Source organism: Ictalurus punctatus, chromosome 2 (assembly GCF_001660625.3).
Source record: "Ictalurus punctatus breed USDA103 chromosome 2, Coco_2.0, whole genome shotgun sequence".
Taxonomy (NCBI): Eukaryota; Metazoa; Chordata; class Actinopteri; order Siluriformes; family Ictaluridae; genus Ictalurus; species Ictalurus punctatus.
Window position 1 is genome coordinate 13,470,623 of NC_030417.2, and position 12,221 is coordinate 13,482,843.

At 36.8% G+C, this 12,221-nt stretch overlaps 1 protein-coding gene across 1 annotated transcript in view; it reads left to right on the plus strand.

The window, feature by feature from the left end:
- Positions 1–8,524, plus strand: part of tsen54 (TSEN54 tRNA splicing endonuclease subunit) — a 32,959-nt gene extending 24,435 nt beyond the window's left edge. Inside the window, exons 8-11 of the mRNA XM_017460811.3 lie at positions 614–1,218; positions 4,150–4,210; positions 4,370–4,477; positions 5,858–8,524. Of these exons, the coding sequence (XP_017316300.1) occupies positions 614–1,218; positions 4,150–4,210; positions 4,370–4,477; positions 5,858–6,005 (922 nt within the window). The 3' untranslated portion in view covers positions 6,006–8,524. The remainder of the gene's footprint in view (positions 1–613; positions 1,219–4,149; positions 4,211–4,369; positions 4,478–5,857) is intronic.
- Positions 8,525–12,221: the final 3,697 nt, after the last annotated feature.

Here is a 12,221-nt window from a genome sequence, read left to right on the forward strand (position 1 = left end):
AACTCAGTGATCAATTTTCTACTGAGAAGTTGAAATATGATCTCTTCTTATTCTTTGAGTAGCTTTCCTGCACAAGACATTTTCGCATAATCCTATTGGTACCTTCGTTACCTACAAAACTTATTTTGCCCAAATTAAGATCAAATATCTTGGAAAAAGCTGCAGAATATGTTTAAAAATTTTTTTAAAAAAAAATCATTCCAATCATTTGTAAAGGAATGCTAACTTTTATTTATTAATTTTTTTTTCACCACAATTAAAATTGAATTGGGTATAACTCACTATATCAGAATACAGCCATTCTTGTCCATAATGTGCAACACTGAGCCCTCTTTGACACCATTCTTCCAAAAACAAAGATTTTCTCTGAGATAATATGCAATGATTATTCAATAAGGATATATTATGTGGACTGAAATTGTGTTTAAAAAGCATTTTCCAGTACAAGAGGACTTTTTTTTCTGAAAAGCAGAAATCTTCAGTGGAATTTTAGATAACTCAAAGTTGCTCTGTAATAAAATGTTGATTTTAAAATTAGCTTTTTGTTTTGTTCTGGTATTCTTAGGCTCTACTTGTATATGTCTTCACACATTATGATTCTGCTCTTGTTTAGATTGTGTGCTAAGAAAAGTACTGCATCTCCAGAGGTATCTGCAGGACAGCATAAAGGTGAAATTAAGACCAGTGTCCCATACAGCAACTTGGAAACTCCAGGCCAACTACAAAGACAACAGACCTTTCAGGATGATGCATTAAAATCTGATCCAGAATCAGACAGAGCTCCAGAGAGGAACTGGTGGACAAATGTATCAAGACAACTCCAGCCTGATTCACTCCAGACTTCGGAGCATTGCTGGGATTTCAGCTGCATCTTTTTTCCAGACCTGGGGTCATATAGTGGCAACCGTGCCTGCCTTCCCCCTCCTGATCCCAGCTTGCTCCCTGGTGCTCTGCAGGTATCTGAGTGCCACCTGGCTCACTGGCACAGAAATATCCATTTGAAGGAGGAATGTTGGTCCAAGCAAAAGTGGCAGAGGGACCAAGAACGAAACAGATGCAGCATTAATGATGACCAAGAGGTGTGTCGGTGCAGGAACTGGGTTGAATATTTAGAACTATTGGAGAAAAGGAGGAGCCAGCAGCACAACGAAAGGCCCACACACCTTGGGGAACAGGAGGTTATGCCTCTTGCTCAGCCCGGAAAGTGTAGTTCACATCGTAAGTGTTTGAATTGAAATGTCAGTAATATACAGTGCTGTGAAAACGTATATGCCCCCATACTGGTTTCTTTTGTTTTTGTGTACATCTCATATGAATAGTTTTAGATCTTCAAATGAAAAGCAACATAAAACAAAGGCAACCTGATTAAACACAAAACACATTATATTTTTTCATTGAAGCAAAAAAGTTTTCCAACACCTATTACCCATGTGAAAAAATAATTGCCCCTGGCTGTGCCACCTTTAGCAGCAATAACTGCAACCAAATGCTTCCGATAATCAGTGTTTCACTTACTCCTATGCTTTGGATCATTGTCTTGCTGCACAATCCAGTTACACATGAGTTTCAACTTACAGACTGAAGACCGGATATTCTCCTTTAGGATTTTCAGGTAGAGAGCAGAATTCAGGTTTCCCTCAATTATTGTAAGTTGCCCAGGCCCTGAAGCAGCAAAGCATCCTCACACCAACACACTCCACCACCATGCTTGACCGTAGTAACGAGAAAGAGCATATGATGTTCTTTTTGTGGAATTCGGTGTTTGGTTTAAGCCAGATGTAACGGGACCCCTGTCTTCCAAATAGCTCCACTTTCAACTTTAGTCCACAGAACATTCTCCCAAAAGGTTTGATGATCATCAAGGTGTGTTTTGGCAAATTTCAGATGAGCCTTAATGTTCTTCTGGATTAGCAGTGGTTTTCACCTCACCACTCTTCCACTGATGCCATTTTTGTTGTTTCTGATAGTGGAGTCATAAACATTGACCTTTATTGATGCAAGAGAGGCCTGTAGGTCCTTTGATGTTGTCTTTGGGTCTTTTATGACTTCCTGGATGAGTCATTGATGTGCTCTTGGAGGAATTTTGGAAGGTCAGCCACTTCTGGGAAGGTTCACCAATGTGCCATTTGGAGATAATGAATCTCACTGTGGTTATTTGGTGTTCCAGAGCCTAAAAAGCTTTGTAACCCTTCTCAGACTGAAATTGAAATACATCACCTTCTTCCTCATAATTTCTGTCATTTCTTTCAACTTTGTCATAGTGTGTTACAGAGTAAGACCTTTTTAACCAACCTCACGCTGTTGAACAAGATCTGGTTAAGGGCTGATTTGATTGAACAGTGTTTGCAGTAATCAGGCCTGGTTGGTCTAGTCCAGCTGGACCCCATTATGAATGCAGTTTCATAGATTTGGGGAAATAGTAACTATGAGGGAAAAAATATTTTCACACAGGCCCAGTTGGTAATGGATATCTTTTTTGCTTCAATAAATAACATCATTTAAAAACTGTTTTTTTGTGTTTACTCAGGTTGCCTTTGTTTTAACTTAGATTTTGTTTTAATTTCTGAAACAATTTACTATGAGAGACACAAAAACAGCAATTTAAAAGCACCATTCAGATCAGACCAGAATGTATACTCACATTGCAGGAACACTGTCCTGAAGAGTAGTCTGTAGCTAAAACCTTTTATATCAACTCTACAGTTTAATTTGCATTATAGTAGTAATTTGATAGATTCATATCAATGAAGTGGGAAATCCCACTGGAGTCAACAAACAAAATTGTGGGCATGGGGTATTTTTAGCATTTTACAGGTGAGAGCAAGCATTCAGGCATTAAAAACTTGGGGACAAAGAGAGAATACACAACGGGGGGTACTTTTATATTACTGGTTTCTAACCAGCTCTATTTCATATGTATAGGTGTTCATGCAGAATTGGGGTAAATACAGAACTTATAGCCTGTGCATATATGAAGTAATAGATGCGTATTAAGGCGTCTTAAGTTATGTCATCTTGGGGATTCCACTGGAGAGAAAAGTGCATCCTTTTTACAGAATGTATTATGTATTTGCAGAGGGTCTGTGCTATTTACTAGTAGATAAAGCTGTCTGTTTTCCATATTTACAGCATGAAATATGACTGCTCACCAAACAAGTGAATATTTTTCATTCCTGTGGGCTGCTCTTAACGATGCTTATTGTGGTGTGCACCCTCGACCACATTTAACAGCAGCAGCTGTTGGCTCTGTAATATGATCTGAGTTGTCTGAAGCCTGAATTATATTTATGCATAGTTGCCTGTACATATATCTGCATTTCTGACACAGAGAATGAGAATCTGCCTTGCTGTGTCAGGTAAATGCTTTTTGGTTGAGTAGACACATGTATCCAGTAGCTTCAGGACTGGGCTTACTGATTTAAACAATTAAGAATTTGCTGATTTAACCCTCCTATTATGTTATGGGTCAATTCGACCCACTTCCACATTTGAGATATGTCTTTCTTTTTTAAATTTTTTGACTTTGAATTTATATGCAACTATTTATTCTTATGGCTCGTCTCAGACGGACCATAATAAAGGATTACTGTTTTAAGATGTTATTTGCTGTTTTTGTGTGTATTTAAACTGTGGAAGTAATTTTCACCCATAACATAATGGATGTAACTTTTTTCCCCCCAACATAGGAGGGTTAACAATTACTTTTTTCCCATTTAATGACCTCTGAGGCAGTGGGGGTGTGGTTGAGCATCAGTTTCAGACGCAGAGGCTGAAACATAACATGCTGTGACTCTCAGCTGTGTGTTAATACCACCAGTCTACTTGTGTGCTTTTTGTTTTTGTTTTTGTTTTTTCAGTAAATATCTTGAACCAGAGAGAAAGAGACACAGCTGCTGAAGTTCACACACAAACACACACGCCAAGTTCTTTCGTTGTGGTTCACAGCATTCGCTGAAAGGACAAACAAAGCAAACACAAGTAATCTGGTTGTAATAACACATGGCTGAGAATTGTCACATTACCTGCCAGTTCAACCCACCACCTCTGTGTTCGCAGTCGAAGCTCAAACATAATGGACAGATTAATTTTTCTTGTTTTTGTGAACATGTTTTTCCTGCACTGTTTTTCTTCTCATTTCTTCTTGTATAGGTGAGCTCCTGGAGCAAGTCAGCATTATTCAGTCTTATGATTTGCTGGTAGGAAACTCCAGGTACATGAAAATGAGCATTTACTTCTTTTTACTTGTTTAATTTAATTGTGTTTTACTCTAGAAAACTCATACCCAAGGCCAGACAGTGATGTTTTACCTCAGGTATATGAACTGCACTATTTGGTATATTTAATTGCACTTAAGCCTCTTCCCTTTTAGGTTACCTGGCTCAGACCATTGGAGGATCACTTTCAATGTATACCAGCCTGACACAGAGTTTAAGAAGAGTTATCCAGGAAAGCCCTATACCCACTTGTGTGTTTGCAGGTAAACACAGACACAGTAGGCTGGCTATCAGACATATTCTATTGCAGACGTGTTCAGGTCTTTCCACCTTACCACTTCCCAGTTTTTTGAGATCTATTTAATCTTTTCTGTTTCTTCTTTAAATAGACCTAGCTCATTTTTATTACATTTACACCATTTAGCAGAGGCCTTATCCAGAGCAACTTACAGAAGTGCTTAGTAATCTCTATCAAAAACACATCCACATGTTGGTTCACTAGGTTAGGGACTATGGATACCACCCAGAGACTTTGAAACCCAGTCATTTTATATTATTGGCATTAATTAAAGAATATGAAAACTTAAGAAAGGGAAGTAACACAAACCCATTAATTAAGACAAATAAAACTAGTCTTTCAATTATGACAAAACAATAATAAAACAAAATAAACAGAGAATGCACTGGTTCGCATATCCAAAAACCATAAACAAATGCATCGGCTGACAGAAAACTTTGTGCTCGTCATGCTTATGAGAGCAGGGATTAAAGTCAGGTATATTTTTTCGGAGAATGATTGCTGGCTTATAAATATATTCTATTTATAATGGCATCTTTTTCAAATGCTGCACAACACTTCAGATACAGCATATCGGGTGAGACATAATTTTAAAAAAGCAGTTTCGCTGTGTGATATGCTTGGTATCCATGATCACCTGGGTACTGTATAGATCTTTTTTGTTGTTGTTGTTGTTTTAACCTCCTCCATTTCACACCATTTTTCTTTTTCTTAATTCACTTTTTTTTTTTTTTTTTTTAACTTAATTCACACCTAATTCACTTTTTCCATAATTTGGCTCTTGGTTTCAACCTTTTTAAATGCTGTTACACTGTTGCATAATATATATTTTATTTGCATAGATGTGAATCTTCTTTTTTTTTTTTTTGCTGTATGTGTTATTTTAGTGCAGTGAGCTTTGCATTAAATGGAGTTGTGTGTGCATCACCAAATGCAAAAAAACTTTGCTGTGCACATGCCTGGCAATTTATGGGAAATTGTCATGCGTCAACATGCACACGAGTCTGAAGAAAATTGGTGTATCTGAAACTTTTTTTGTAAATCTTTTTTTTTTTTTTTTTACAAAGTAAAACTTTTTTTAAAAGTTCAGTTTGGCTTATGCAAACATTTACATAAAACTTTACTAAAATATAAATGAGGCCCAATGAGAGTAAATGGTGCCATGCTGTTCACTCATACGGTCATTTATTTATATTTATAATGGGCCAAGTCATTTTGGAGTTGACCTTATATAATGTGTTTAGTGTGTACTGCATGTTATTTGCACCTGTTCCTGACTTGTAAAAGGAGTTTTGAGGTTTCACACTGCAACAGTGACTTGAGTCTTTGTGTCTTCTTTGCATAGTTTCGATGGTCCGGTGCCAGACTTGCATGCTTTGAAGGAGCTGTCCTTCCAAAGTGGAGATGTTTCCGTGACATTCGCAGTGGTGGACCATGGGGACATTTCCTTCTACTGCTTCAAGGAGTTTAAGCTGCCCACTGATGTCTACTGACAGGACTTAAGATACTGTTTCCATGTCAATGGATAACATCACAAAACCAACTGTAACCATCAAAATCGTCGTATCTATTAGGGTATTAGGGCATTTTCATATAATTAAATTTTATGGTGAATCTAAATGCTTACTCATGGGGTGGTAACATAAAACACATTGCAGATGTGTATCGGCATGTCAAATAATACATTTTGCACAGTAACTGATCTTATTACATTGTTCAAAAAAGTAATTGTTACCTTTACTCCATATTTAGAAAAGAAAGGTAGATCTGTTGTGTTTTATTTATTTATTTGTTTAGAAGTTTTTTTAAATTTTAATCATTTTCAGTGCAAAAGTCACACACTGCAGTACTGGCACTTCTACATTTTACTCTTTGGTGTACCTTGAATTTTAATTGCTTACCAGCACTTCTCTCAAGCTGCCGGTACTCTTTTCTGCCTTCTCCATATCAGGTTCTGAGTGATTCATAATTACCCTACATAAACTACATTACCCAGAGGGCACTATGTGATGCTCACCTGTTCCTGTTCTCTCAAAACGTCTCAAGATATATAACGTTCATGCTAGTCTATCATTATGTACCGCAACATTAATGCTAGTCTAAGTAATTTAACGTTAATACCATAATATAGAGGGTTGCACCCACTGCGTGGCAGAAAGATTGATTAGCAGCATTAGTGTTCAGCTTGAATGCTACAGAAAAACAAAAAACGCATCTAAAATGGGAAACAGCTGTTGAGCGACTGACTGTACCAATAGATTAAACAAGAAATCTGAGCTATCCGTTTCCCAGACTGCCGAAAGCTACAGAAAAGAGAAGCAAATGGCTCGCTGCAAGGGAGATGATTAGACAGTGTAAGCTAGCCGAGACAGACCCAGTTTTCTTTGCAAGCGGGTATTCCACAAAGCAAGCTTAGATAGATAGATAGATAGGTAGATAGATAGATAGATAGATAGGCTGCTGTTTAAAATTCCGACTGATACAGGCAAAAAGGAGTTCTTAAACAGGTTTAATTTATGCTGGTGAACTCTATATCCTCTGCCTGACGGTAACAGCTGGCCAGCAAACACAGAACATTACCCTAACATTAGCATATGGTTCCCGGTTGGTTATTTTTTGGGAACCATATTATAATGTTCGAGGAATGTTCTCTGTAGGATCTTTTTTTTTTTTGTAACAAAAAACTAACCTTCCCAAAACGTTACATGAAGGTTTTTTAGTAACAACCTGCAGAGAACCTATGCAGAACGTCCTCTAATCGTTATTTTTAGGTCAATTGAGAGAATTGACATTTCCTTCAGGCACTGGCAATTCTGAGGGTGGGGCTATATAGGTACGGCCTGGCCCCAGCTGAAATCTGATTGGCTCCTGAAGTGCCCCTGTCCTGTCAATCATCTCTGATCTACATCAGAGCACTCAATCAGCCGAGTAGTGTTCGGATCATTTTACTGACTGTTCAGTAAAATGAACTAATCCTTTTTCGAGTCATTTCGTTCATTTCAGCAGAATATATTTAAAATGTTACATGTAAATTCCCCAACACATCTAGTACTTACGCAAACATTGAGCACATTTGGAATAAAAAATAAATTCTAGGCTAATGCAGCCAAGGCCAAATTATGAGAAACAGAAATGATTCATTAATAGTTTAGCATTAGGTGTTCAGGCTATGCAATCTTTTGGTTCACCTCCTGATCCGAGTCGTTCTTTTGTCACATCACATTTGTCGCATCTGTTCCCGGAAACGGAAATGATTAGTCCGTGTCTCAAGTCTTCGGGTCCAAGTCATTCATTCATCCCATGACCACCCCATAGGCCATGCACCATGCAGTACCAGAAACAGAAATGATTAGTTCACCTCTCGAGTCTTCGGGTTCAAGTCGTTCGTTCATCACGTGACAGCCCCACTGCATTCAGCCTATGGTGCTGTTGTCGTGATGAACGAACGTCTCGACCCGAAATTCAGCTCACTTAACCGTTTCTTTCTACCACATCTCGTAATGGACATCTCATCTATAGACAGTGCGTTTTTATCATCCTCGTTCACTTAAGCTTCGATGGTAAGTACATATTCAACACTTTAACTAACGTTTCAAAGGACATTAGTGTTGCTGTCATTATACTTCTCTTTTGTCTAACATTAAGAAACTAGTTAACTACAGTACAACACAGTATGAGAGCACACTCCCAGGCAAGACTTCTGCATGAAGGAAAAAGTTGGATATGTCACTTGTATTTTTGTTATGCTGTTGTGTTTTTGTGTACTTTTTTGTAACAAACAACATTATAACAACTTGTAATATTGAACAAATGAGAGACTGAAACAACAAGATGCATTGCAAAACAATCAAAATGCCCATCCCTAATAGTATCACACAGATATTGCATTATTACTGTAAAATACAGATATTATATTATTAAAATATTATACATTCTTATTATATATTGTAAAGTTAATAGTTTGACAAGTGCTTGTCCCTTTTGGGTAAATAAATTTATGTTGTGAACATCAGTGATATCTCCTAGTATCTTTTATTCACTGTAGAAATTCAGAATGTAGCACTTAATGATTAGCCAATAATGGCCAGAACACACGCAAACATGAATAAGGGGAGTACTGGCACTGTTTTTCCCCCACTTCAAGCACTAGTCATACTGCCATGAGTCTTTCTGACTATGCAATAACCAATGTAGCTGATACTTGAAAGTTTACTGTTCAGGACTCATTATTAATAGCTATAATTAGCACCAAGATACACCCCTTACAAAAAAGAATCCTACAGGAATCTTGCAGGATTAAAGTTTTTCTGCAGGATGTTTGCTGGTATCCCACAGGAATGGTGAAATCCTGTAGGACACATTGACAAACTGTGCAGGATATTCCTATAGGGTTTAGAAGGGAGCCTTCTCTACAATAGAAACATACAAGAATGTCCAGCACACTTCCTGCATAAGGGAAAAATCCTGCAGGATTGTATAATTCCTGCTGAACACGTACTGCAGTGATAAAATAAAGTTCCCAAGTACTTAATCTATCCTGCTAGAGAACTTCTTATTTCCTGTAAATGAAAAAAAAAAATCTGCAGGTTATGTAGTTAACAAAATTCATTTTTAAAATGTAGATCTTATCTGAGTGGGGGAAAACATGCTGCATAAATATTCTTTCTGATGTCTTTTAGTAGATAATGTAGGCATGCTCATTTTAGAATAATAAGACATTTTAGTCATAAATGACGATGTTTTAATGAATTGGTTGCATAAATTAATGAGTCATTCAATGAGTCAATTTACAGAAAGGGCAGGTAAATTAATCTTTTTGAGAAAAGATTCAATTCACTAAGATGACACACATTCAACCGTCACCAACCGTCATGTGGCTGTAGCAGTATAGTCCCACTTGTATTAAATAATTTCTTTAATCGTTATGGTATACTAAATTACTGTTATGTTAGCTCGCTTACTAGTAAACACGGCTAATTTTATTATCTAGACACAGCGGTTAACATAATGTTAGTTCGCTTACTATTAAACATGACTAATTGTAATCTACACACAGCGGTTAGCGTAATGTTAGCTTGCTTACACGGCTAATATTTTTTATTTACAATTGTTTTTTTTTTATTATTCTGTATTTTTTAAAGGTGTGAAATGCAATCTGTAAAGTTTCCAAGCCGTTGCAAAAGTCATTATGTGACATAATTTCAGTAAATCAAATAATTCATTCATAAAAATACTTTGCTTTTGTTGTGAAGTTATTTATGTTCCTGTAGTCACAATGTCCTGCACAATAGTCCTGCAGGAAGTCTGTGTGTGTGTGTGTGTGTGTGTGTGTGTGTGTGTGTGTGTGTGTGTGTGTGTGTGTGTGTGTTAGGTTAAATAGACCTGCAGGGTATCATTCCTGCATTTAATTATTTTTCCTTCATAGAATTCCTGAAGCTATTTCTACAGGAAAATGAGCTGAAAATCCTGTAGGATCTGCATAATATTCCTGCAGGATTCCTGTGTTGTTTTTTTTTGTTGTTGTTTTTTTTTTTAAAGGAACATTACAGTTTATGAGATTAATACTATGTTTTTTCTCAAAACTGATTTTAAGACCCTGAAAGTGTTTGTAATTGCTTCTGATTGCGATTGAATGTGGATTTCAATCATACAATGAGGCAGCAATAATAAAATATTATTTTATTAAAAGATAATAAAAAAGATAATAAAAATCTGTAGCTTAAACTAAATGTTACATCTGCTTACCAGTTCTCATATATAAGCATCCTTTATTCTTTTTTATTTATTTATTTAAAACAAAGGATATACTGTCAATCATGTATTTCTTGGCTTCATGTTTCATCTGCAGAAATGTGTCTGTTATTTATACAGAATATTTGTCATGCGGAAGGTGGGAGTTATGAGCACGCATATGATTGACGGATCTGTAGCAAATCATTTGTCTGTGAGTCATGGTCGTCTATCCCGGTATCCAGACAGATGGAAAGCTACTACACCTCATGCTCATCAGATCGCATAATTTTGTCAAAATTGTACAGAAACGATTATTCTGCCTAAAGAAATGTGAAGTAAACGTGGGAATCCACTAATATTTCTCCAAATGTGCACACTTTTGGACTAAAAGCAATAATGGACATTGTTTAGCGAAGCCCTGTGATCACAAATAAACGAAAATAGATTCGATTGGATATGTATGTGTCTCGTTATTTCATTTGAAATATCAAAATTACCCGTTTGATTTTGCATCTTTTATTGTGTACTCTTGACAGAAATTAAGAAATTGCTGTCAATATAACTATAAATAACCATCAGTTATTTAATTTATTACATATTACATTAAATTAAATTATTACATTAATTAATTAGTTCTTAATTTAATAAGAACCTTATAAACCCTTAGAACAGTCCAGCCCCCGGAGTCATCGCGCAGGCGCAGTGCGGAAACTTCTGTATTTGAGAATTCGCGAACTGCTGCATACGTTTAGCCCCTCTCCCTTGCCGTAGCCTCAGTGGACTGCACTGGGAAGGCGCTATAACACTGGTAACTACACATACAAAGACATCGACAAACACAAATGCAGATAAGTAATAAAGATGTGTGTGTATATTAACACATGCACAACCTCTGGTGTGTGCATGTGTTTTTTGGGGAGTAAACTGTAGGGTTAAGTGATGTGTGTATTCAATGGTATTAAATTATATAATCATGGAAAATAAGAAAAATATTTCACAATACAGGTGTCTTAAGTGCCTGAGCTTTATGCTATAGTTTTGCATATTATATTTAAGTGACTGTTTCCTTTCCCAAAAATCCTGTCTTGGACCCAACCTGCCCAAAAAAAGGATGGGCCCTAGTCAAAGCTGTTGCTAGTTCTTCACACTGGTAGTCTTTTGGATATTTTATGTATTTCATCATTTCGTGATAATTCCTTTTAGCTTTGGTTCAGGGTTGAGGTATATTCCATTCATCTTAAATTCTCTATTACCTACTAAGATCTACGATATAGTGCCAAACTGCATTCTTTGTACTGCTACATTTATAACCCTAAAAAGCAGGAGATTGTAGAGAATTACCACATGCAGCAGTTAAATGACAAATGATGCAAATCAGATTATGTAAACAAGTATTGGTTACCATCACTAGGAGGTTACCACATATAACTTAGTAATTCGCTTGCAACTGTGAGAGAAGATGAATAATTAGCAAATAATTTAGATTGATGCAAGAAAATATTACTACCACTAAAATTAAGGGAGTCGTAACATGATTTTTCATGTTTTTCTTCTGTTTGGGAGTGTAATGTACCTGTTTGTGCATGCATAAAGTCTGCAAAGTCCCAAAACTCTTTTTTTCCCCCAAAGGGATTTATTCTATCTAATAGAGAGCCCTGCTTCAGACCTGCCCGAAACGCGTCATTCAAAGTCCATATTTACTTCTGTAATTGCTCTACGTCACAGAAAGCACTATTAGCATAATCCTGCCCAAAGGCAGCCACAGAGAAAGAAAGCAAGGCTTCAGTGAATTCAGGCGCCATGTCACGAAGATCCTGTGTGTTTCTGTGCAAAAGCAAAACCTTTGTTTAGCCTTCCAAAAATGTAAGAAATCAGTGATTACTGTTTATTTGTGACACTGTTCCTGAGCAGTACAATCCAAGCGTTTGCTTGTGCACAGCGCATTTTACGGAGGACAGCTTCCTGGAACTGGGTAT